Raw genomic sequence first — 24,491 nt, 5'->3', positions numbered from 1 at the left:
TTTTTGACAAGGAAACCCAGGCGCTTTGTGGGTCAATCCATCAAAAAAAAGCTTTTTTGTACATATTTTTATTTTTCATTTTGCAGATTGTGCCCTCTGGGCCGAGACTTTTTAGTCTTGCACTAGCATGAGATGACACCTTGTTGAGACAAATTATCATGTTTTTATTTAGATATTACCTCCAACAATAATATTTAACGTATTAACAAAATGAATACGTTTGATGATTTTGCCCCTGTCCCTAACTGAAAAATTGGACGGCAGTTTGGTCACGGGTGGGAAAACTGGATTTTCATCTGCCGTGTGTGGCAATGTGAGAACGCATCAAAAGTTGGGTGGGAAATAGTCCTTCTCCCTAAACCTAAACATAAGTTGATTAAAATTTGACTCGAATAGATAATAGGATGACCCAAACTTGATTCAAGCTTATTAAATTATATTGAAGGGAAGTTTGAGCTTAGTAAAAAAGTTCAAAACTCAAATCTCAATTCGTATTTGTACCTCGTTGGTTTACTTGAGCTTGTAACTCAAGTTTCTAACACTTAAAATGACATTGTTATAATCGTTATAAAAACGGTGTTATTTTCGTAAGTGTAAAAAACAACATTTTAAGTGTCAAAATATCATTGTTTATTTAATTATTAAAATGTCATTTTTATAATGATTAAAATAATATTATTTTAATTATCGTTTAACTTGATTTGAATTATAAGTTAAACTCTAATTAATCAGAGTCAAATGATCGACTCACTAATTTAACCAAACCAAACATTTCTCAACTTAAGTTCAATTGGATTAGTTTAAATATGATCTAAACGAACTTAAACTAAGCTCAATTGAGCCAAATTGATATTCATAACGAAAGTTGTTTGGTTTAAATCCAATCAAACTAACCCTATCTATTTTGTTAGTTTATATAGTATTGCTCTATTTTTTAACCATCAAGCCAAAACATTCTGATTTAATGCTATGGAGATGTACATGCTAGATTGAACATTAATTTCAAACATTGAAATTTGCTCTAAATTTGATTTTGACGCTTTTGTCAAAAAGTGGGTGTTCGTAACCTAAATAATACAAGGACACAAAGTTCAGAGATAAAATAGACACAGAAGAGTATCGATCGAACTGGTCCACCGTTAAGTCGGTAAGCATAGCCACCAAGACAAGAAAAGGGTCAAAGGTTGCTTTTTAGGGTTGAAAATGCTGTCATTTTCATATACAAATCATTTCACAAAAACGGAATTTCTAGACCAGCTTTTAAAATTAATAATAGCAACATGGTTACAACATAAGTATTAAAATATAATACATATTTTAAAATGCATAAAAAAATTAGATGGTTATGATGAATATGTCACATTTTACAGTAGACATTATCAATATAAATTGATATATGGTGATCAAAATGTATCCAAAATATTTTAGAATTTAAGAATGCATTTGTAATATTTTTTAAGGTAATATATAACAGTTAGATTTTTTATTATTTTTTTAAAAGATATATATATCATAAGATAAGATCTGCAATACACAACGTATAGACAATTCAACTACCCTGACCTAAAATACATATGATTTTACACCATATTATAAAATTTATAACAGGTGGTTGGTCACATTTCATAGTTAAATGTTATGGCTAAAAATTGGTGGATGGGCATTTAAATGAAGAAAATGTGGCTTTAAAGCATCTGGGTAGTTCTATGTACAGTGTTTGAAGAAGCTCCCTCTTTGAAGCAAACAAGCAAGCTTGCCAACTCCATGCAAATGCCCCTTGACACATTCTTATATATTCTAATGAGCTGAAAATTTGCAAGATTTTCATGTTTTTTATTGATTTGCAGTGCAGACGTTGAATTGAAGATTGGAAAGCCCGGCAACGTCTCCTGCAAGTAGTAATTATTTGGCACCTACCTTGGTGTTTTGACGGTCAAAAATTATGTTCATGATCTTTCCTGGGACATAGATTCTTTTTTTGATTGTTTTGCCATCTATGAACTTGGAGAGTTTCTCATCTAGGGAAGCTAATCTGAAAGCTTCTTCTTCTGAACATCCTTCATCGACTTGAATAGTACCCCTTGTCTTGCCGTTGATCTGAATTGGTAGGACTATCGTAGAGTCCTTCAAGTAAGTGGGATCCGCCTGCAATTATTATAACAAAGAAATAAGTCCATCTATCTTCAATGCTATCGTTTCAGCAATAGCTCGGTAAGTTTTGCCCTATACATGCACTATGGCATTGCTGTTGTTACTTCAGGAATATGGAGTACACCATGAAAGAGAGTGTTTTACCTTGGGGAATGACTCATATGCCAATGAATTCGAGTGCCCCATTCGAAACCAAAGCTCCTCCGCCATGTGGGGTGCGTATGGTGACAGCAATATAACAAATGGTTCAATAATTTTTCTTGGATGTTTATCCCACTGAAACGGCAAAAAGCAAACAACAGATAAAACGATTAATGAACAAAAGCTTGAAATTCAAACAAGTTTGGAGAAGGAAAGAAAAATAATAGGGGGCATTCTTCACCCCATCAAACAACATTGAATAAGCGGATATAACTAGACAGAAACTGGATTGCGGGACCAAATAGCTAGGGGAAAAACCTTATATGCTGCATTAATGAACTCCATCATTGCAGATATACCGGTGTTGAACCGAGTACCTTCAACCTCCTCAGTCACCTGCAAAGTTAAATATACTCCATATCAGACATTTATATTAGATATTCAACACCATTTGACATGGATGATTTCAAACAAATAGAGCACCTTTCAGAATTTTATGACATCTACATGTTTACTGTTGTGTAATCAGGGGTGGTCACCCTAGGCCCCACAAGAATTTTCAAATTTTATACAGAAATATATCATTTTTATCACTGAACGTTCGCTTATTAACATTTTGGCTACCCCATTCTCTAAACCCAACGCTTGAACCCCTAATGGTGCAACTTTGTAAATTGAGTTTTTTACTCTAAACCCACTTTATTAGTTGAAGGTGATATACTTCACAACCACAACACCCCCCCCAAAAAAAAAAAGAAAGTAGTTTTCCTGGCTCCACCGTTGCATGTGATAATATAGCAATATGATACCAGATCTTCAGGCAAGACTTCCCATTAAGAAACTAAAACGTTACCACAGGCACAATGTAATGTGTGTCAATTGCAATTGGGCAAGACAGTATTGAAAAAAAAAAAAGGACTTGCACAAATAAAAAGAAAAGGCATCTCAGAAATTTGAGATACCTTAGCTATGCATTTATGTAAGGCACGAAGTTGGTCCGAAGTAGGTTGTTCATCAGTTATCAGACTTCCATCTTTGAATGTACCATCGGGCAAAGGTGAACCAACAATCAGTCTCCAAGTTCTTCCCAAAAATCGGTGCACACCTTCAATACCACTTGTATTCCAAGTTTTGGAGTCTCTGAAAGCACAACAGAATCAATAACAACAATACATAAGAGAAAATTATATATTGTCAGTGCGTCCTGTATGCACAGATTAATTAAAATAAGTAATGCCGATCATTAAGTGATATCAATAAAAGTTTACCTAAATGGCCCCATGAACATTTCATATAAACGAAGGGAATCTGCACCATACTCAGAAATAACATCATCAGGATTGACTACATTTCCCCTACTTTTACTCATTTTGTGGGCACGAGCAATTACACGAATGTTAGGATCCTCTTTTAGGACAAAGGAGTCCCCGGATTTCATGACCTAACATAAAAAAAAAAAAAATGCTCTCACTAGACAGATCACTGGAATGACATGAAAAAGAAAAAGATACTAACACTGTAAATGAACATACTTTCTCCTCAGGAATGCTTTCCTGATGATGTTCACTAGACAGATCACTGAAGTCAGCAGATACATAGTTCCCATCAGCATCTTTACAAGCCATATATTGAACCTGCAACTCCAAACATAAGAAGCATCCAATGATGAAGATCTAATTATACAAGTAGAAGTAAGCTTTCTTACTTCCCCAAGGATAATCCCCTGGTTTATGACACACTTGAAAGGCTCTATGGTCGACACCACACCAATGTCATAAAGGACCTGAAAAATAACAAAATGTATAAGAGAAAAGCCACAACATGCACCATAAAATTTGAAAACCTGTAATTTGATGTTAACAGTTAACTGTCAATTTTAACTGTTGCCAACCACACTAGAACTCTCTCCCCAGAGGGTTCTAGTGAGGCTGAAATGGATAGGAAAAGTATAAAAAACCCATGCTAGTAACAATAAGAATGGAGAGATATACATTGACAAAAATGATAACAGATGAAACAATTTCATAAACAGGGGCCATGGATAAAAACTGATACTAATTTACAAACCTTGTGCCAGAATCTAGAATAAAGCAAGTGGAGAACAGCATGTTCAGCACCACCAACATAAACATCAACTGGACCCCAGTACCTTCAAATAAGATAGTTGTAAAAGCTAAGGAACCAACAAAACTTGTTCCACATAGCAACTTATATTTTACTCATTTAGAGATTTAAAACAGTGTAAGACAAGTCAGAATGTAAAATGATCAAGGGAAAACTTGGTCAAAAAGGCTGCTCTTACCTTTCTTTTGCTTTGTCAACTAGTTCTTTAGAATTTTTTGGGTCCATAAACCTTAAATAGTACCTGAAATGGATAGGGTATAAAAAGCCTGATCTCAAACAAGCTGCTCACAAATTATCAGAACTTTAAAAAGCAGAAGGTCAGCTCTGCTTGTCAGAAAAATGTTAAAATCATATTATGAAAGACCAAATTCCACAATCATCTCAATGACATAAACCATAGATGTCACACCCAATGAGAAAGGACAACAATGAATGATATTTTTCAAAAAGAGAACGTGATGTCAAATTGTGATTCAATTATGGATTTCATTTAGTATTATGGATTAATCAGCAATTTAAAACACTAATAACTCACACTATGTGATAAATTGAACTGACATGCATATTCCAACTGCAACACAAACAAAATGACTAAACTTACATCATACAAAAATAGGGAAAAAAAATTGGTGTCAGTCAAATTACATGGAAGAGTACAGATGTAAAACAATTTTCCATGAACTGGTAATATTCAACTAAGGAAGGTGATAACAAACACAATTACCAGCAAGAACCAGCCCACTGTGGCATGGTGCTTGTTTCTCGTCTAGCAGGTTTTCCTGATGAAGGATCTCTGGTATTAACCTGAAAATCAACCATAAAGTGTAGGAAACAATGCTAACCGATATGATCGCACAAATACACACACACACACACACAGAAACAGAGAGAGAGAGAATGCCTTCGCGTTAGCAACAGTTCCAAAGCAGGACAACAACTCATGCAAGTGTTTCATGTGGTTTATGTTAATTCTTTTCCCTCAATCTTAGTTTAAAAAATCAACATTGGTACCAAAAAAGCAAACAAAAAGTGGGAATCCCAGAAAAGAACAACCAACCTCAATCATTAGCCAGGCTTTTAATGTTGATTTGTTTCACAACTTTATCTAAATATGAAAAAACATTAGCATCTAGTAGAAGATAGTTCCACCATATACTATTTTGATCTTGATTGCTTCCAAAATTTAAACAAATATATGTTTTGTTCAAATAGCTGAACATTTCCATTTTCTGCGAATAAATCAGCAGTCTTTTTAGTAAAAATAGTGATTCACATTTATTTAAGCCAATCACTTAATTTTATATGCATATTACCACAAATTTAGAAAAAAAAAGAAAAAAACTCCATGAAGCAAGGCACATGAGCCAACTGCAGACATTGATGGAACCCAAGGAAAAAATATATACCCACGACACTGCCTTTGATAGCGGTGGCTCTCCTGTCCCAGTGGGAGTAAAATCATCCAGCTCTGGTAGGGTAAGTGGCAATTCAGTTTCATGAAGTGGAACACTCTCACTAGTGCCCTCCAAGAAAATGACAGGAATAGGTTCCCCCCAATAACGTTGCCTAGCAAAAAGCCAGTCCCTGAGCTTGTAGTTCACCTGAAAATGGACAATTAACAATGCAAATTAAAAGAAAATTATCAAGAAAACCATTGCAAACGTGAAGGTCAAGACAAACAGAGCAAACCTTTTTCTTTCCATTCCCAGTTTTCTCAGCCCACTCAATAACTCTAGAAGCAGCTTCCTTGCAATTCAATCCATTGATGTCAAGCCCTGATGTTGTATTTGATGAATTCATTACAGTGCCTTCACCAGAGTAAGCATTCCCAGATTCAACACAACTTTCATCGTCTGGTGTTACAACTGAACATATTGGAATATCATACTTCAAAGCAAACTCATGATCACGACTGTCATGCGCAGGCACGGCCATAATTGCTCCTGTTCCATAACTGAACCAAAAACAAGTACTTAAATCAAGTTGATAAACCTCAGTAAATACTTATTAGCAACTAAAGAACACAAAATTGTCTGGCAATTCAATGCACTTCAATTTGTAGACAAGACACACAGGCGGAAACTTATGCAAGGATGGTCTGCCAACTGATGAACAGATAAGTTTAAAACAAAGAAAATAAAGACAAGCACACCTTCCCAATACATAGTCTGCTACCCATATTGGTATTGCTTCCCCATTTGCTGGATTTCTAGCATAACAACCACTGAAGACCCCAGTTTTTTCCTTCTGAAGCTCAGTCCGCTCAAGATCACTCTTTCTTGAGGCAATTTCTTTATATTCATCCACCTGCATTCAAGAATTATTGTCTTCTAAATTCCATTTTCAGAAAACCTTTCAATAAAACAGGGTGGGAGAACAGAGGAGCATACATCTTTACTCTGTGGTGTCGATACTAATGATGACAACAGGGTATGCTCTGGCGCTACAACTAAATATCTGGATGCAGATACCGATAATAATAAATTATAGTCCAAATACATCTAATCACGAAATTAATCAAATGCAGAAAATAAGAAGAAAATCTTAAGTTGCATACGTTGCTCCAAATAAGGTCTCAGGCCTGGTTGTATAAACAGTAATTTTTATGTCTCTTTTCTGTCCATTACTATCAACAGCATAAAAGTCCAGTTCAGCCCCTTCAGACCTCCCAATCCAGTTCCTTTGCATTTCCTTCACACTTTCAGGCCAGTCAAGGTCATCTAAATCTTCAAGAAGGCGATCAGCATATGCAGTAATCTTGAGCATCCATTGCCTCATTGGCTGCTTGGTCATAAACAATGATACTGTAAAATTATAAAACCATTCAAACAAAGAAAACAAGAGAAGATTACCAAAACTTGAATGCAAGTCGTAGAAAACATAACCAATAATGAAACAAGCATACCTTTCTTATAACCGGATGCCCCCCACGCTCACTAACGCCATCCACCACCTCCTCATTTGCTAAGACAGTGCCAAGAGCAGGACACCAATTGACTGGCACTTCCGCCTACATTGAGATTTGATGGCCATTATGTTAGATTTCTAGCCAAAAAAAAAGTTGTGAACTACAAATAATCATATACCTGGTATGCCAATCCCCTCTTGAGCAGTTGAAGAAAGATCCATTGGGTCCACTTATAATAATCTGGTTCTATAGTGGAAATTTCACGATCCCAGTCATATGAGAAACCCAATGACTTGAGCTGCAAAGTAATTAAATATCAACACTTTGAAAAAAAGCATAGTAACCACCAAAATATCAGACTGATGAGGCTGAGTTAGTAAAAGTCATTATCAGAAATAAATAATTTTAATAGTACACACAGAGGCATCAATCACATATTATTTGAATCACATAACCTGCATGCGGAAGCGGTTAATGTTCCTCAATGTTGTGAGTTTTGGGTGAGTTCCTGTCTGTCAATGATGCAAGTAACCAATGAATAACAACAACAAAATGATTATACATACACAGATGTAAACCACATACTATCAAAATCACAGAATAACCTCGATTGCATATTGCTCAGCAGGCAATCCAAATGCATCCCATCCCATTGGATGCAAAACATTGCAACCTTGCATCCGTTTCAACCTCGCTAAAATATCGGTGGCTGTATATCCCAGTGGATGGCCTACATGTAACCCGGCTCCACTGCACAAACCATCAAACCCACTCGCAGAACGTCAATAAACCTCCTATTACAAACATAGCTACTAAACCAAGGACCATTAAGTAACACATTACAACAACAAAACTAACAAAAACGACAACAATATTCGAACAACCCAGCTGCTAAATTTCATCAAATAAAAGGCAAAGCAATCAAATTCTCATCAACAGACGACGTATGCTTAAAACACATACACAACTGAGTCTTCCCATTTCTAAATTCTTAATTGCACACACAAGTACAATATAAAGAGAGAGAGAAATAGCGACCTGGGATAAGGGAACATGTCAAGAACATAGAACTTAGGTTTAGAAGTATCAATTTCATCTGGGGTTCTAAAAGTTTTATTCTTTTCCCAAAAACTCTGCCATTTTGGCTCAATTTCATGAAATGGGTAAGCCCTTTTCACCACTTGTTGCTCTGCTAGTTTTTTCTCTTCAACTTCACTCACAGAGTCTCTAACCTTACTCCTAGTCAAGCCACTAAAGCCGCTACTCTTCTTTATGGTAAAAGTTGCTAGTCTTTTACGTTGAAATTGTGCTTGTGAGGATAAGAAAAATGGGTGTTTTTGAAAACAAAAAGATTGAGGAAGTAATGTTTGAGTAGGAATGCGTTGTGTGTTCATCGTTTTGTCTGGTTTTGGGGCATCAAATTGAGAGTGAAGAATGAAGAAAGAGGAGAGTGGTGCTGGATTGAAGTGAGAGGCGTCGAGATAATGTGGTTGTGTTGGTGCTTGAAGTCAACCGATTGGCTGTTTTAGTTCCTCTTCTTGTTGATGTTCTGATTTTGGGCTCGGGCTAAGAGCCACATCTTATCGCACATGAGTTTTCTTTTTTTTTTTTAACAATTCAATACGCCAAACTTTATTTTGTAATTAAATATTTGGAATTTTAAAATTTTATTATATAAAGAATTCAAATCTTTGCACAACTTCTTCGTTACATCTCCTAATTGTTTAAAATTATGTATTATATAAATAATATTATATACATAACTGTATACATTAATAATTATGTGTCTTTATATAAATTGTTAATTTTAAATTAAAGATAAAATAATATATAATTATAAGATAATAAATTATTGTTTGTACACATAATTTTATTGTTATTATATAAGCTAAAGCACTATATCCTACTCAAGTTTAAGTGCGTTCCCAAAGTTATACTCGCAGAGTTTGAAAAATCTAAAATTTCACCCATAACGTAATTACAGTTAAAATTTTCTATTAAAGATAGGGATAAAATCGTTATTTTATTAATAATATTAAAAAATATATAAAATTAATTAGATTTTCTCTCATAAGTTTTAAAAATTAACAACTTCACTTTTACCTAAGGTTTTCAAACTTTGAAAAGTCATATTTTCCCCTTAAATTTTTCTTCACCCCTCCAACCACCATTTTCAACGTCGATGACTTCCTCTCTTTACTCTAAATAGTTGGCCGACACATAAAAAAAAAAATTGCAACAAATTTCTTTATCTTGGAACAAAAATATAATAAATTTTATTTTTAATATTATTAGTAAAATAACAATTTTACCTATATTTTTAATAAAAAATTTTAACCCCAATCGGTCAACGAATAAGATTTCGGATTTTTCAAACCTTGGAGTGTGACTTTGAATATGCAACCAAACTTGTGGGTGACATAGTCCTTTGGCCTATTATATAACCTAATTGTTTCAATTTTTTGATCTAATAAACGGTTAACTAATATTAAAATTTATTTTTTTAACATAACTTTGTTAAAGTTATTGGAAAGTGATAATAACACAATAGTTATTAGTATCTTATAATATATTATATGTATTATATGATACAATGTAATATAATTGAAACTAATATATATCGTAATGTATATCAAAAATTGATATAATATATCTACTGTATCATTTAATATAATATATATTATCAATATGGATTGATTCATCATTTTAAATAAATGATGATATGATTGAGTGTATTTATAAAATTTTATAATTATAAGGGATTTTGTATAATAATGTAATAATTATTTTTTTTTAAATGTATCATATAATATGATATGAAATATAACACATAATATGAAAAATTGAATTTTTGATATACGATTTGATTACTATATTTGACATAGTGCTAAAAAAAATATTTGGAGAGCCGGGTCAATGGTTTTATTTTTCAAAATTTTGGAAAATAGAAATAATGTATATATCTTTCTATTATTGCTTTTTTTATTTATGATAAATTTTGATGAATGTATTAATGTAGGTATTTAGTAGATGGAAATTTGTTTTTTCATCTAAGGTTTGCTCAAATGGCAAATTCTTATTTTTAAGTTAAAAAAATAATATAATTATGTATATCAATTTAAATAGTAATTACATAAATAAGTATATATTCGATATATATTTAATCATATAATGACATATATAAATGTATTCATATGTGTTTTTAAAATGGATATATATAATATTGTTCTTTCAAAAAACTAGATTTCTAACTGTCATACTCTCGTTAATAAATTTCAAAACAATATATGTTTGAAAGTGAATTATAAATTTTTAAAATGTTAGGGATGTTAACAAAAATTTTAAGGGGCTGTTTGATTTTAAAGATTTAAAGATTACTTTAGTAATCTATATTTTATTACTTACATTATCTTATCTGGTTTGTCAGTAATAAAAGATTACGATAATTTTCTATTACCAATACTGACGTAACAGATAATATAAATAGTAATCTGATTACCACTGTTATCTTAGGTATTAAAAGATTACCAAGATAATTTTGATTTTATTATAATTATATTATAATTTATTAATTTTTTAAGATAAAAATAAATTTATTTTTAATTAATATAACAAATAATATAAAAAATATTTAAAAATAAATATATTTAAAGGCATTTAAGTAAAAAATTTATTAGTATTCTTTTATTATCTTTAATCAAACATAATAATTATTTATATTTATTAAATTTTATTAAACATAGTAACCGTTTATATCTAATAATCTTTTAAATAATCTATTTTCAAAGTAATTTTTCTATTTTGATAATAAAATATTACCTAAACCAAACACCGTCTAAGGATTTTTTTTTTTAATTCAAAAAAGTTTGTAGTATTTTTGAAAATTTAAATATACCCTTTAATAATTTAAAAAATAAAACTACACTCAAATAACTGAACAAAACTCAAAATTATTTATTAGAGTTATAATATTTTTAACAGATTAAGTGATAAATTTGAATATGATAAGAATATATTAATAATTTAAAATTTATATTACATATTAATGATGTTTTCATAATTTCAATAAAAGAGCCAAATAATCATTTGCAAGAAAATTAATCAGGATTCACTAAAAAAAATAAATGATGGATAAGAATTCAACTTTATAAAACTTAAGGGGTAAGAATTATATTTTCATCAAACTTTAGATGGGAACAGTATTTGACAAGGTGAGTTCCACTATAAAGTCTTGTAGCCCTGGCTCTCTTTCCTATGATATCCTTCTTCTCCTTTCCCCTGCTTCTATTTTCTTTCTCCACCTTTACTTCCTCGAACATGTGCCCTTCTTCCTTGAAAGGATTGAAATCCACATGCAAAAGCTTTTCCTTCTAGGCTGTAAGCTTTTCTCTCCTTCATTATTGAAAGCCAGGTATGTTATCTTTTCCAAATGAAATTTCACATGGTTTATTTATTATTTCTTATTGTTGAACATTGAAAGATGTGATATGAATTGTTTCTTTCGAAATTATTTACTAAACTAAATATTTAACTAGTTTTGATTAGAAAGGTGAAAGGGGCAAATCACACTAGAGTTATTTGACAATAAATTTGATAATTATTTATAATTTTCCTTTTTTGAAAATATAAACTATTTTTATCTAATTCCTTAGATTTAGAGGTGTTACTATATTTAAAATTGAGTTTCAAGGTTTAGGGTTAAATTGAAATCCAAAGGGTGAAAATAGTTTTTGAACATTTTGTTTGTATGAATGTGTTTTTGATAGTTGATGAATACAAGTTATAGAAGATGTTGACCTAGTAGACATTTTGGATAGTTGTTGAATACAAGTTATAGAAGATGTTGACCTACTAGACATTTGGACAATGGGGCTTATACTAATAGATGGTTTGCAATTGTTTCGTTAAGGTTCAAAATATTATCAATGTGTTTTGGATAGTTTGTGAGCATAAGTCACGAAAGGGTGTTATATGACTAGATAGTTGGCAATTGTCTTACCAAAGCTAAATTATTATGTAAGACATGACTAGACAAAGAAGGCTATTGGATTGTTGGTAAACATCTCGTCAAATGTGGGTTATTATTGATGGTGAAAATTCTACAATAAGAAGTACACAAAATTTAAGGTGTAATTGTTTGGCTGCATAACAATTATTGTAAGATGCGATGAGACATTGGTGTTGGACTAGCAAGAGAGCTAGTTAGGTAATTCGCAAGCATCTCATTAAAGCTAGGTTGTTGTGTCGATTGTTACCATGAGTCATGGTCTCAACTTTACATTCGAGGACTAATTGCTAAATCACAACTTAAAAAGCAAGAGGGGTGGCAAGGCAAGTGATAATAGATATAGAAGTTATGGTCAATGAGGTAGGGATCATCAAAACACCAAACCATCCAATTAAAGATAGTCGGTTTTTGATGCAAGTTATCTAGTTACAAAAGTTTCCAATAGGTGTTTGCATATCTAAAACTGTAGTCATGGTAAAATCTTGATTCATTTAATCATAGGGACTTCTAAACACACCAAATTTCTAGAATAAAATCATTCGTGGAATACCACGCAATTCAAAACCTTTCTTGAATAAAAAGCCAATCTTCGTGTATTTTGCATGGTCAAAGTGATGTCATGATGTAGGACATGATAAGACATATAGGTCAGATCTGATTTGAATTGTTTGAGTTTGAATTCGAATTGTTCAAATTTGAATTTGGGCTCAGATCAAACAAATAGAGTTGGAATCAAGGATTGAACTCATTTTTATAAACGTGTTGAGTTTAAGTTGATATGAATATTCAAATTTGAATCGGCTTGGATTGAATCTAAAATTATGTTGTTTTCTAATTGAGTTTAAGTCTTAGCTTATCAACCTTAAGCTAGACTTTCTTTAGATATGCCTAAATTGAATTTAGCCCTATAGACATATGTGTTGGATGAGCTACATAGTTAGCATGTTAGAGTTAGGTTTCCATGTCGAACGTTACAAGTCATCATAGATTGTGTTAGAATGTAGGACGTGATGAAGCATATAAGTTAAAATGTAGGACTTGACGAAGCACGAGTGTAAGAGTAGCTAGTTGGTTAGCATGTAAAAGCGAGGTGATTATGTTGAACGTTTCTATAGCATAGCCAAACAAACTAGACTTTTGATATTTGATAAATTGAAAAACAAACTAATGTAAATATTTGTTATTATCCTTATCTTTCATCTTCAAATTCATTGAATTTTGATGCTTAGTGTTGCTTTCATAAAATTTTTGTACATTTATATAGTTGACATTTTTATATGCTCTTATTCACATAATCTGTATACAAAACTTTATATGTATATTATTATTCTTATTATTGACCATATAAAATATGTTGTGATAAATAAAATTATATATACAATCATTTCTAACTTATTTATATATATTGACATAGTAACATGTGATTATGCGTAATTATGTGATAAATTAATAAGTATTATAATACCATTAAATCATCTTAAATTAAGGATAAACTAAACAATTAACTTTTTTAATTTTGATAATACACATCAACAAGTATGGTTAAATTAATGATGAAAGTTTGTATATGAAATGTAAAAATAGATATCTTTCTTATTTGATAGGATTTGCTCATGTTTTAGACCAATTGGCCAAAAGCATAACATTGTAGAAACTGTCATTAAATTTGGACATCAAATCCACCCTTGTAGGCTAATTACTCTTGTAAAGAAGGTATGAAATTTAGTTAGGGTTCTTGGTAGCTACTCTAAGACAAAACTTCTTGTGCTAACAAACTCCTCGCATCTTTGATTGCTTGCTCAACTGCATACAGTATCATCTTCTTAATCTGATCACCAACACAACGAAGAAGACAAAAATTGCTTAGTAGAAGGAAAGTAAGATGGAAAAGAATAATTACATATATTAACATATGAGTACTAACAGCTGACATATGTTACTATACGATTGAATGATTAATTTTTTAATTTAAAATCAATCAATCATTTAATTACTTGTTAATACCCATCTGGAAGTACATTAAATATTACTCATGAATGAAAGAGTTTTACTTCAAGTTTGTCTTCTCGGGCTTTATGGTTCTTCGGCAGAAGTCTGAACTCCTTTGTTAATCGCAGGCACTCATGAATGTTTTCAGGGGAGACAAAGTCCACAGCTACTTTTGTACAAGACTGAGATGCATGTAACATTTATCAGATAACTAGAACAAGAAACCGACTTACTTGCAAATGATAATGAAATTCTAACCTTGAGATTTCTGACTTGGTGCGGGCATCCAGCTGGAATAAATACAGCCTCTCCAAGCTTTTGTTCAAAGCTCCAGGGCTCAATTCCTGTAAATTTCATGGTAAACATGTTAACAGCTGAGTTATAGAAGAAGATATTGACATTGCAGAAATATTTACTGACCAAATTCTTCGTTCAACTTCCTTTTGTGCTCTGAAGTTAAATAAAAACATTGATCATGGATCGGATGAACAACCTGCGATAATAAACAAGCATAACCGCATTACTGTTAGAAAACCGCACTTGGATATTGTGCCAAGCAGTAAATCTGATACCTGTTCTACCGGGGAGCAATAGGTGTGCCTGAATTCTTTGAAATGCTTTCTAAGATATGCCTCTAACTTGGGAACATCCTCCCTTCTGAAAATGTCCCACAAAGCACCCCCTTCTGTACTGGGTTGCTCGCCACTGGGCTTTCCGAAAGGTCCAACCAGTTTCTCTTGCACAAGACCTTCCTTTAGATCTTGTGCCCTGTGTTTCTCTTTCAATATTTCCACTGCAGAACGCTGTTGCTCGGTTAACTCTACTTCTGCTGTCTGTGTCAATATATTAACCTGCAGTATGGATGTTTTCCAAAGTAGCATTTTAAGTGAAAATAAAAAAAGAATGAAAATAAATATATTCTTATTGCATAATTGAATATAAAGAGTATCTTCAAGCATTCATTTTTTATATGCAAATTTCATAAAAATCCCAGAGCGGTTACATGTCCAAATTAACTCCAATTTTAAGGGGAAAAATACTCTTTTCCACATGCATATAAAAGAAAGATAAGAAATCAATGATCATTCTGTTTTTCATTTCTCCTGTACTTTTGTAAGTAAAATAGTGAGGAGGAAAATGAGAGCTGAGTGAAAGATAAATCGGCTTAGCACTCTTTCATTTTTTGTACTTTTGTACATGAGTCAAATGGTGAAGAGATAAGTGAGAGAAGGTGACGAGCGTGCTTGACACTAGATCTTGTAAACGGGCTGGTCAGTTCTGGTGCGAGCAGGTCAATTTGGATGCAGAGAAAATAGATATTAACTGAAAACAAATCAAATTATACAAATTTTTAAAACTCATATTTGGCCTTGTGAATTCGAGTCAACCTATGGATTACTTACTAAAGTTAGTTTTTCACTATTTTTTTTAATTATTTTAATGTATTCATTTCATAATTTTTAATGTTTTTTTCTTTAAATAAATAAGTATTTCATAAAAGAACAAAAAATTATCTTAAATTATAAAAATATTTTCTACATATTTGAAAATTTTTAGTATTGAATACAGAATGAATATGTATAACAAAATATTTAGTACTTATATTCTTAAAATTTGTTTTCAACACAACTTCTTTAATTTTAGGTTGGATTTGAATTCATTTCATATTAATCAAGGAAAAATATATAAAATTTGCATTGAGTGTGATATAAATTTAACGTTGGAGAGTAAGAAGATGAATAGGAAAAAATAACGAATAACTTGCGGGTACCTTGGGCAAACCCAGTTAACCCACAAAAATTTATTACCCATGAGTGTAAATTCAAAACGGGTACCAACCAAAAAATATACAATTCATACCCGTTTTTAAATAGGTTACCCATAAGTTATATGGGTAACCTGTTCATTTTGTCAGATCTATTTAGTACATTTACTCTAATCAAAATCTTTAGAGTAACACTATATGTACAAACAAATCTAAACTAACTTATTAATATAATTTGATATGATAACATATGTTTGAGTGATTTTGAAGTGAGAGATAAAATAAACACTCACATACTATTACATCAGGTTGTATAAATTAGTTAGTAAAATTTGTTTGTACAAATATTTTTGTTCAAAATTTTACCATATACATTTACAAAAATATAGCAAGAAAAACACCATATTTACTAAGTTATTCATACAAATGTGTATTAATATGATCGAGTGATTTAAAATTTGAGACAAATCAGTAGCTAAATCATCAAAGTTTTTGAGATTTAACTTTTAAATAAGCCCACCAATAGCAATTAAAAGTCCATTTGTTTCGGTTCTTCAAATAGAGTTAATTGTTTAGTTGAAAAAGGGTATAAGAATTTTTCACCATCAATAAACTCACAAATTTAAAAAAAAAAAAAAAAAAGGGGAGAGCTTCAATACAAGGATATTATGTGAGTTGCGAATCTCAGTACGATATGATAGGAACATGATTAAGATCAACTCCAATCAGCGAACTTCATATCATATTAGCTCAAATAAAATAAATTTGCCCTTAATAATAAAATTATATGTATAAATTTTTGAGCATATAAATAAGTATATAGATTATGTGTCATCATGTAATTAAAAGATTTTAAATTAAAAAAAAATATTCAATCACATAATGATACATTATCTCTGTACTAAATTGTTGTAATCAAAATTGTGTATATATAATATTATTCTTATTAAAGTACCTAGACTTTATCACATGTTGGATGGATGCCTAAGCAAAGATAAGGAAACACCAAATTCAACAATGAATCCATTCAGGGTTGAGATGCATGAAATTTTGAACTTGCAAAGATTGGCTAAAGCTAATGTTGAGAGACTCCAATCACAAGAAAAATGGTCCCCAACGATTGACTGGAGTGGATGAGTTGTAGAATCCTCAATGGAAGGATTGGGTTCAAGACTTGATGATATCATATCAAGTCAAACATTGAATTAATCAATACAGTAGTTATAAATCTAATCACTGTATTTACTTCATTGGTTAACTAAGTGGACTGAATTTTGTAGCATAATTCTAGTTGATGGGTCAATCAATCAAAACCCAAATATCTATCATCCTATAATTAAGGAGATATTGTCAAATCAACTACCATATGAGTAAAGATATGAACTTGGGATCCCAACTTAACAAATGTAAGCACTATTACAATAAAATAAGATAAATATTAGTCTTCAAATTTTCAAGGGTTTGCAAATAAAGAACATGCTTTGTCAATATCAAAAGGAAAAGCATGGTAGAATATGCTACAAAAATAGAATTGTTAGGTAAAGTAGTGGATTCATGATCTAGGTTAAAGGCAGTGACAACAGACATCTAGAAGTGCTTACCAACACATGGTGGCCAAAACAATTCTTCCAAACATGCACACTTGACCAAAGGTATACATTAGTTCTCTATGGGATAGGCACTATGAATTTGGGCAAGGCTTAAGAGCACTATTACAGCTCTTTGCAGAAATGGGCTTCATAAAGGTTTAAGTAGGGCTGGATTTGAAGTAAGCTTATTTGGGCTCGAAACGAGCTTTGCTCAAACGAACCTGAGCCGAGCTTTCCTTAAACGAACCCAAATACGAGTCCGAATTCAAACATAGGTTGAGCAAGCTGAGCTTGGCTTGCAAGCCATTCACTCAAATGAAAAAAATTTTAACTTGGATTTATTCCCTAAAATATAAGCATGAAGTCGAGCTTCCGAGCTTGAAATATGAGCTAGGGCCAAAACACATGAGCTCGAATACTAAAATTATGAAACGAGCCAAACACAAACATGTGTTTAATGAGCTCAGTGAGCCCGAACCCGAACCTGAGCCGGCGCTTGGACTCATTGAAAATGAGCCAAACCTTATTTGGTTTCGATTCGGCTCGCATCCAGCCCTAGGTTTAAGAGCATTAATACAACTCTTGGTAGAACTAGATTTCTGGGAAGGTTTACGAGAGCTACTACATTCTCTAAACAAAAATGGACTTTTGGAAAGGAAATGAATTGAGAAAAATTATAGGAGAAATGAGAGAAACCTAGATGTGGGGGAGGACTTACTATTATTCAATAATCTAGCATAACATGGTCTCTTATGGTGACAAAAGACCATAATTATATTGTGGCTAGCTCTAAACAAAAAGCGAAAAATCTACTTTTAGTCAATATTCAAATCCTACCTAATTAAAAATTAATTTTAGGAAATAAAAACCACCTAAAATAAACAACATTTTTACAAATGAAACGAAAATTATTTATAAGAAATTAGTAAAAGAGTAATATACCAAATTTTTTTTCTTTTTTTTTTTTGTGGTAAACTCTCGAGGCATCGTATCCACCTGAACCCGTAAGTACGGTCTAGATAAATCAGGGGATAAACTTTATTGTAATACATTACATTAAGATTATTCAAATATTTAAAAATTCGCAAACAACCTTTAACTCTTCGCCACTTAGGTTAACCTTTGAGGTCATTTTTTTTTTCAATTTTGACAAATAAATTTTGCTATAGATAAGTATATCCGTATCAAACAACTAAAACTTGAGCCTTGACTAATTCTTACAGCTTAAAAATGTCCACTGTAAAATTTAAGAATTTTAATTTTTAATTTATGCAAATGGGATATAGGAAAAAATGGAGAAGAGTCCACAATCTCTCTACTTTGCATGTAAAATTTTTGTATCTTATGGAAACATGAAATGACACAAAGGTTAGGTTTTTTTCCAAATTCCCAAGGCTCAATAAAAGGAAAAGTAAAAAATGGGTTATAACATGAGCATGTCCTAAGCAGCTAAATTGTATTTTCCTTTGTGCACCACAATTTAGACAACATTACCATAGATTTTGACTTCTTAAACAGTTGTTATCAAGACAAGGCAAAAAATCAAACCCTAAGAGTTTATGAAAAGAGAGAAATAGAATAAAACATAATTATGAGGGAGTCTTTGATTTGGATAATGTTTTATTACTAAAATAAGAAAATTACTTTGAAGATAGAGTATTTAGAAGATTACTGGGTATAAATAATTCCTATGTTTAATAAAATTTAATAGATAAAAATAATTATTGTGTTTGATTAAAGATAATAAAAGAATACTAATAAATTATTTTACTTAAATGTCTTTGCATATAATTATTTTTAAATATTTTTTATATTATTTGTTATATTAATTAAAAAAAATTATTTTTGTCTCAATAAATTAATAAATTATAATATAATTATAATAAAATCAAGATTACCTTAATAATCTTTTAATATTTAAGATGAAGATGATAATCAGATTACCACTTATATTACCTGTCACGTCAGTATTAGTAATAGAATATTACCGTAATATTTTATTACTGACAAACCAAACAAGGTAATGTAAGTAATAAAAAATAGATTACTAAGGTAATCTTTAAATCTCTGGGACTAAACAACCCTTTTAAGGTCAAATAAAGATAATTGAGATGAAAAAAAGTAAAAATATATTAGAACATTACTGGGTTTTTGAAGACATACCGCATCTGACATATCACAATGAAGCTTTGTCACAGAGTCCCCTCTTCCAAGCTCTTCAGCGACCCCGTAAGCAATATAAGTTTTTGGACCCATATCTGGTTTTAAGACACCATATGGAAGCTTAACTGCAAGGTTGAGGAAACCAGCCCTAGGATCACAGTATTCTTGAAATGGCAATGCACTTATAAATTCATCACAGTGGCGTGGCAAAAGATCTTCAAACTTGTCAGAAGGAGGCCAGTCCTTTAATTTGAGCATCTCCGGCCAGAAGTTATCATATCTTCTGCCTTCTGTATAGCCTTGGAAAAACTGGCGAGTCTTAATCTCCACCTGTGTTCTTGACAAACTCAGAATTTAAAAGAGAAATTTAGCAAAAAGAAGAAAGAGAGAAATTATGATTGCACGCATATTTCAAGTATGAATCTTATGAAAGGATGTTGAAATCCATAGCCTTTTTGGAAGGGACATGATTTCCGTAGACTAGCATTAAACAGATGATCATACAGATATTAAACTACAAAAGTAGATTATGAAACCAATCCTAAGATGAGATATTATGTAGACATTGTGTTGAGAGAGGTATGCAATTATCATATGACAATGATTGGAAAACCCCTTTTTTTTTCTAAAATTAATGTGGAAGAGTTTCTTTAGCTCATCGTATCAATCCAAAATTTATAGGTGAATATTTAAAACAAAAACAAAGGGAATAACAAACCTCACAACCAGCCAAGCAATCAATGGCCTTCACTTCTGAAATCTTAGAACTGATTGCCATGTCCAGATTTTCACATAAAGCACGCCACATGACCATTGGCTCCCAGCTTAGACCATTCACCTTTTTAAGAACATTCCGAACTATAACTGGTTCGCCTTTAACCCAATGTTTTTGAAAGCGCAAAAGTTCTTCTTCCTCTTGAATCTCTGTTGAAGGTGGATAATACAAGAAGTTGTCATCAGATCCTAATCTAGAAGCTGCTCTATATAACATCTCCATGCCTGTTTCAGAACAGCTGCTATTCAAATTCGTCAAAACGGTTTGGAAATTTTCCAATAAATCTGAAGCCTCCTTTTCCAAATCTGAAATCCATCCATCTGGAATAATTCGTTTAAGCTCCAACACACAATCACCACAACCACCCATTTCAATTGGAGGACATGAAATAAATCCATCATTACTTGCAGTCCACGGAATTGGTGATTCAACAAGATCATGTTTAGTTCCAGAATGGCAAGTTTCAGGCTGAGGATCACCACCATGCATGTAACTGTAGCCTCGGTTGATATACCTAAACTTCATTTCACCACAGCCTGAAAGGCTTCCCTCACGAATTTCTTGGCAACAGCTGATGCAGAGTTCATAAGAACAATTTGGGCAGCCTCGATGAAGATCAATAATGGAAGTTGCACAGTGGTTACTGCTCAAAGACCAAGATTAAACAGCAAGAACTTCATGAATAATACAAAAAATTACATATTTTTCACTCTGGTTGAAGAAAAGGAGATGCTTACCAATAAACACGTTCATCATTGCCGCACTGTATCTCTGGTATTTCAACCTCTGAAGAATGCACCCCTACACATACAAAACCTTCATTAGATCAAAATGACTTTAATAAGAAAGAACTGATCTCCAAAGCCGGAAAATTACTCGCCTTGAATGATTGCTTCAATTTCTGTCTCCTGAGTTTGTTCCTCACAAATTTGTCTTAAAAAAGGAAGTAGTAACTTAATCAAGTAATGCAGATGCCGAGCCTTTTCCCGATCAGTTATTTTCCTCTTTGATGTCTGAAGGATAGAAATTATCATGCAAATATTTTAAAGGATAAAATGCAATGGCATTGTCTTTACAAATAGTATAGTTAACTTACAGACAACCATCTGAAGTCATTAGCATTACTATTATACATTAGAATAAATAAACAACCCATAAGCCCACAGTGAATAAACGTCAAGTATGGTTAGAAACCAAATACTCTAACTCCAGCAAACAGAAAAACCCCAATAAGATGCATAGACCCTTCTATCCCAGCCATTAAAGCAATTACATTTCTAACTCTTCTTGTTACTTAATAGGCCAACTAAAGAAATATATTGCCTTAAATAATAAAGCTACAAGACATTCAGCTAAAACATGAACAATGAGAATTGCTTGAAGTGGTGTTGACAAACAGAACTAGGATTCCATTGCTCATCAGGACAAACTATATGTGGAAATCTTAAAGACAAGAAACTTGAGCAAAAAGGCATTATCAATAATTCCATGTTCCAGGGACGGAAACATCTTTGCAGACTTCATAATGAACTGTAGGCATACTGTCAAATAACCTAGCTGGTGTAATTTCTTTTTGGTTAGTTAATATGGCTGGAGTAACTTACAGAAGAGCTTCGGCATAAATGTTTTCAGCTCCAGAAAAAAAAAAAGAATAAAAGAAAAGGGAAAAAAAAGAGATAAAAACTAACCTTAATCAAACCACAAGTGTGCAAGCATACACTGCAGTTGCAATTTCTACGGCAAAATGGGCATAACTCTGCTATGTCTTCTTCTGACATCTGAGGATACCTATTAGATACCCCAAAGAAAAGATAGCAAAATAAATCTTTAAATTTCTATACTGTAAAGAAAGAAAAACATAAATATTTCAAGACACAAATTTACCATTGTTTGATGCATTGGATACAGTACGCTCTACATTTACAGTTTGTGCAAGGGACAACAATTCTACGTTCAATTTTCATACACTGATGACATTTGAAACGCTCTAAAATTTTAGCCTGCTTCAAGTAAGAATTATTATACCCTTTAGTTAGTAGAACAAAAAATAAAAACTTATTTCAACAAAAAAAGCATTGAAACACATTATCCAAAAGTAGCAAGAAAATCATAGCCTAGATGTAATTACCTTCACATTTCTCATTGTACATCTATCATTGCTATAACTATCACTTCTTGAAACCGAACTGGAGGATCTAGAAGATGATGACGATGAAGGGCATGAAGAATTCTTCACTAACTCACTCTTCCTTCTTTCATTTTTTGGGCATCTTTTGATTGTTGGATCGTCTGAACTTCTAAACCTCTGACGTTCTTTGATCCTCAATAAAGCCATTGTTTCATCATCAAGATCCAGTTTGTCCTCCAGAACTTCATCTTCAAAACAGATTTTCTTGTTCAACACTTCATCTTCATGATTAACTTTCTCATTTACGTCGCTACGAGGCTTCTTTGGAATTCTGGTATCCCCAAATATTCCAGAGAGTCCACTCACCTTTCTTTTCTTCAATGAAACTTTGAATCGTTGAGCAGGTGACTCTACATTTTTCTTTTCTTTCTCTTTCTCTAGTTCCTTCATACTTTCATCGCACATAACTTTCATAATTCTCCGCTTTGAAGCAATCCAGGAAAGTTTCGAGGCTCCATGAATCCTCTGCTGCACTTTTTCATCATTGTAGCTATCAAGCGTATTTTGATCAGCTGTATTTTGATCTGCTATCATAGCTCCCATTGTCACTGCAGAGGAAATAAAATAAATCCTTACACAGTTAGCAATTTCTCCATCCTATATTATTAACATAGAAAACCTCTTACTCCAAAGCCAAAGTTCATCAGGAAAAACATTTAAAATAATCCAGAACAAATTTCTCACCACATAAAATTTGACCTCTAAGTAAAATAACACTTTCCGGGGAACAAGCAGACAACTCAGGAACCAAACTCATAAAAAACCATACCTCTACGCAAACAAACTGGCAGACATTAAATTGCCAAATTTTCACCATAATCTATAAAAATAAACCTGTTATACTGACTTCTTACAATATATATATATAAAATCTAAATAAAATTTCTGGTATTCCAGACCACGAAAAATTAATTTGACCTCTAAGTCACGGAATATTTTTTCCCATGAAACAAACAGACCTCACTGAAAACAAACATACAAATCATATCTTCACACAAACAAACAAATAATAACTGAATAAAAGACAATGAGATATCCCTACATCAACCAAACGCCGATCAAACAAATAAACATCAGATTTTGACCAAAGTCAACGCAGCTGCAAGACACACAACAGAGAAACTCATATAACCAAATTCAGAAATCAGGAACAAAAAACAAAACAAAACGACGTAAAGATAAAGAAGGAAAATGCCAAGATTGTTTGTTCTTAACGAACTTACCGTTACTTGCAATCAACAAGAATTCAGATAAGAGAAAGGACGACGCAATTCAATTATTCAGCTAATCGAGGACTCGAGAACAAGAAACGAAGGGATTCGAATTCAATCTGATAATCGCGAGTGTGAGTGAATGAAAATCTAGGTCTTTTAGGAATCAAAATCTTTGAAAAATACGAATGACAAAAATAGAACATTAATAAAGGCCGTTTTTTCACGCTTTGCGCATGGATTCTGAGAGAGAGAGAGAGAGAGAGAGAGAGAGAGAAAGAGAGAGAAAGAGAGAGGGCTTGGCCTTATATAGTAAGCTAGTCAAGTCACAAGAGGGGCAGAGCCACGCGTGTTATGAACGGAATCTCTATTCCTCATCGGGAAGGGCATATAACTTACCAAGCTGGCCAGTTCAATCAGTTTAACCTAATCATAGTCTGCAGTCAAACCGTTAGGTCATTCTAGTCAAGCAACTGTAT

At 32.3% G+C, this 24,491-nt stretch overlaps 2 protein-coding genes and 1 long non-coding RNA gene across 4 annotated transcripts; 1 reads left to right on the top strand and 2 right to left on the bottom strand.

The window, feature by feature from the left end:
* Positions 1-1,543: 1,543 nt before the first annotated feature.
* LOC123219448 (leucine--tRNA ligase, chloroplastic/mitochondrial) lies at positions 1,544-8,862 on the bottom strand. The gene is made up of 20 exons (XM_044641426.1): positions 8,363-8,862; positions 7,930-8,074; positions 7,780-7,836; positions 7,503-7,622; positions 7,322-7,426; positions 6,974-7,197; positions 6,807-6,873; positions 6,569-6,723; positions 6,106-6,370; positions 5,823-6,017; positions 5,141-5,220; positions 4,595-4,657; positions 4,360-4,441; positions 3,998-4,075; positions 3,825-3,926; positions 3,561-3,733; positions 3,255-3,432; positions 2,611-2,688; positions 2,296-2,427; positions 1,544-2,145 (listed from the first exon to the last, which is right to left on the bottom strand). Exons 1-20 carry the CDS (start codon positions 8,716-8,718, stop codon positions 1,903-1,905), a joined length of 2,898 nt encoding a protein of 965 aa, XP_044497361.1. The 5' UTR covers positions 8,719-8,862; the 3' UTR covers positions 1,544-1,902.
* Positions 8,863-11,569: 2,707 nt separating this feature from the next.
* Positions 11,570-14,730, top strand: LOC123219187. The gene is made up of 2 exons (XR_006502825.1): positions 11,570-11,735; positions 14,450-14,730. It is a non-coding gene; the product is annotated as an uncharacterized LOC123219187 (long non-coding RNA).
* LOC123219186 (lysine-specific demethylase JMJ25) lies at positions 13,901-24,386 on the bottom strand. 2 transcript variants are annotated; one of them, XM_044640977.1, is made up of 13 exons: positions 24,025-24,386; positions 22,742-23,349; positions 22,498-22,616; positions 22,302-22,401; positions 21,494-21,626; positions 21,351-21,414; positions 20,557-21,256; positions 19,839-20,168; positions 14,894-15,172; positions 14,742-14,814; positions 14,580-14,665; positions 14,384-14,503; positions 13,901-14,160 (listed from the first exon to the last, which is right to left on the bottom strand). In XM_044640977.1, exons 2-13 carry the CDS (start codon positions 23,342-23,344, stop codon positions 14,080-14,082), a joined length of 2,688 nt encoding a protein of 895 aa, XP_044496912.1. In that variant the 5' UTR covers positions 23,345-23,349; positions 24,025-24,386; the 3' UTR covers positions 13,901-14,079. The 2 variants fall into 2 exon arrangements, with proteins under 2 accessions (XP_044496912.1, XP_044496913.1); XM_044640978.1 differs by having other exon boundaries at positions 22,498-22,613; positions 24,025-24,385.
* Positions 24,387-24,491: the final 105 nt, after the last annotated feature.

The sequence above is a fragment of the Mangifera indica genome, chromosome 6 (assembly GCF_011075055.1).
Source record: "Mangifera indica cultivar Alphonso chromosome 6, CATAS_Mindica_2.1, whole genome shotgun sequence".
Classification (NCBI taxonomy): Eukaryota; Viridiplantae; Streptophyta; class Magnoliopsida; order Sapindales; family Anacardiaceae; genus Mangifera; species Mangifera indica.
The sequence above is the reverse complement of the archived record's forward strand: the minus strand, read 5'-3'. Positions and strand labels throughout refer to the sequence as shown.

Excerpts from the sequence above, each read along its gene's own strand:
- LOC123219186 (XM_044640977.1), bottom strand. The coding sequence starts at position 23,344 with ATGGGAGCTATGATAGCAGATCAAAATACAGCTGATCAAAATACGCTT. Across the intron at positions 22,617-22,741 it reads GTACAATGAGAAATGTGAAG|CAGGCTAAAATTTTAGAGCG; the intron begins GTAATTACATCT and ends TCTTACTTGAAG. Across the intron at positions 22,402-22,497 it reads ATCCAATGCATCAAACAATG|GTATCCTCAGATGTCAGAAG; the intron begins GTAAATTTGTGT and ends GGTATCTAATAG.
- LOC123219448 (XM_044641426.1), bottom strand. The coding sequence starts at position 8,718 with ATGAACACACAACGCATTCCTACTCAAACATTACTTCCTCAATCTTTT. Across the intron at positions 6,724-6,806 it reads CGACACCACAGAGTAAAGAT|GTGGATGAATATAAAGAAAT; the intron begins GTATGCTCCTCT and ends TCTTGAATGCAG. Across the intron at positions 3,734-3,824 it reads AAAGCATTCCTGAGGAGAAA|GTCATGAAATCCGGGGACTC; the intron begins GTATGTTCATTT and ends TTTTTATGTTAG.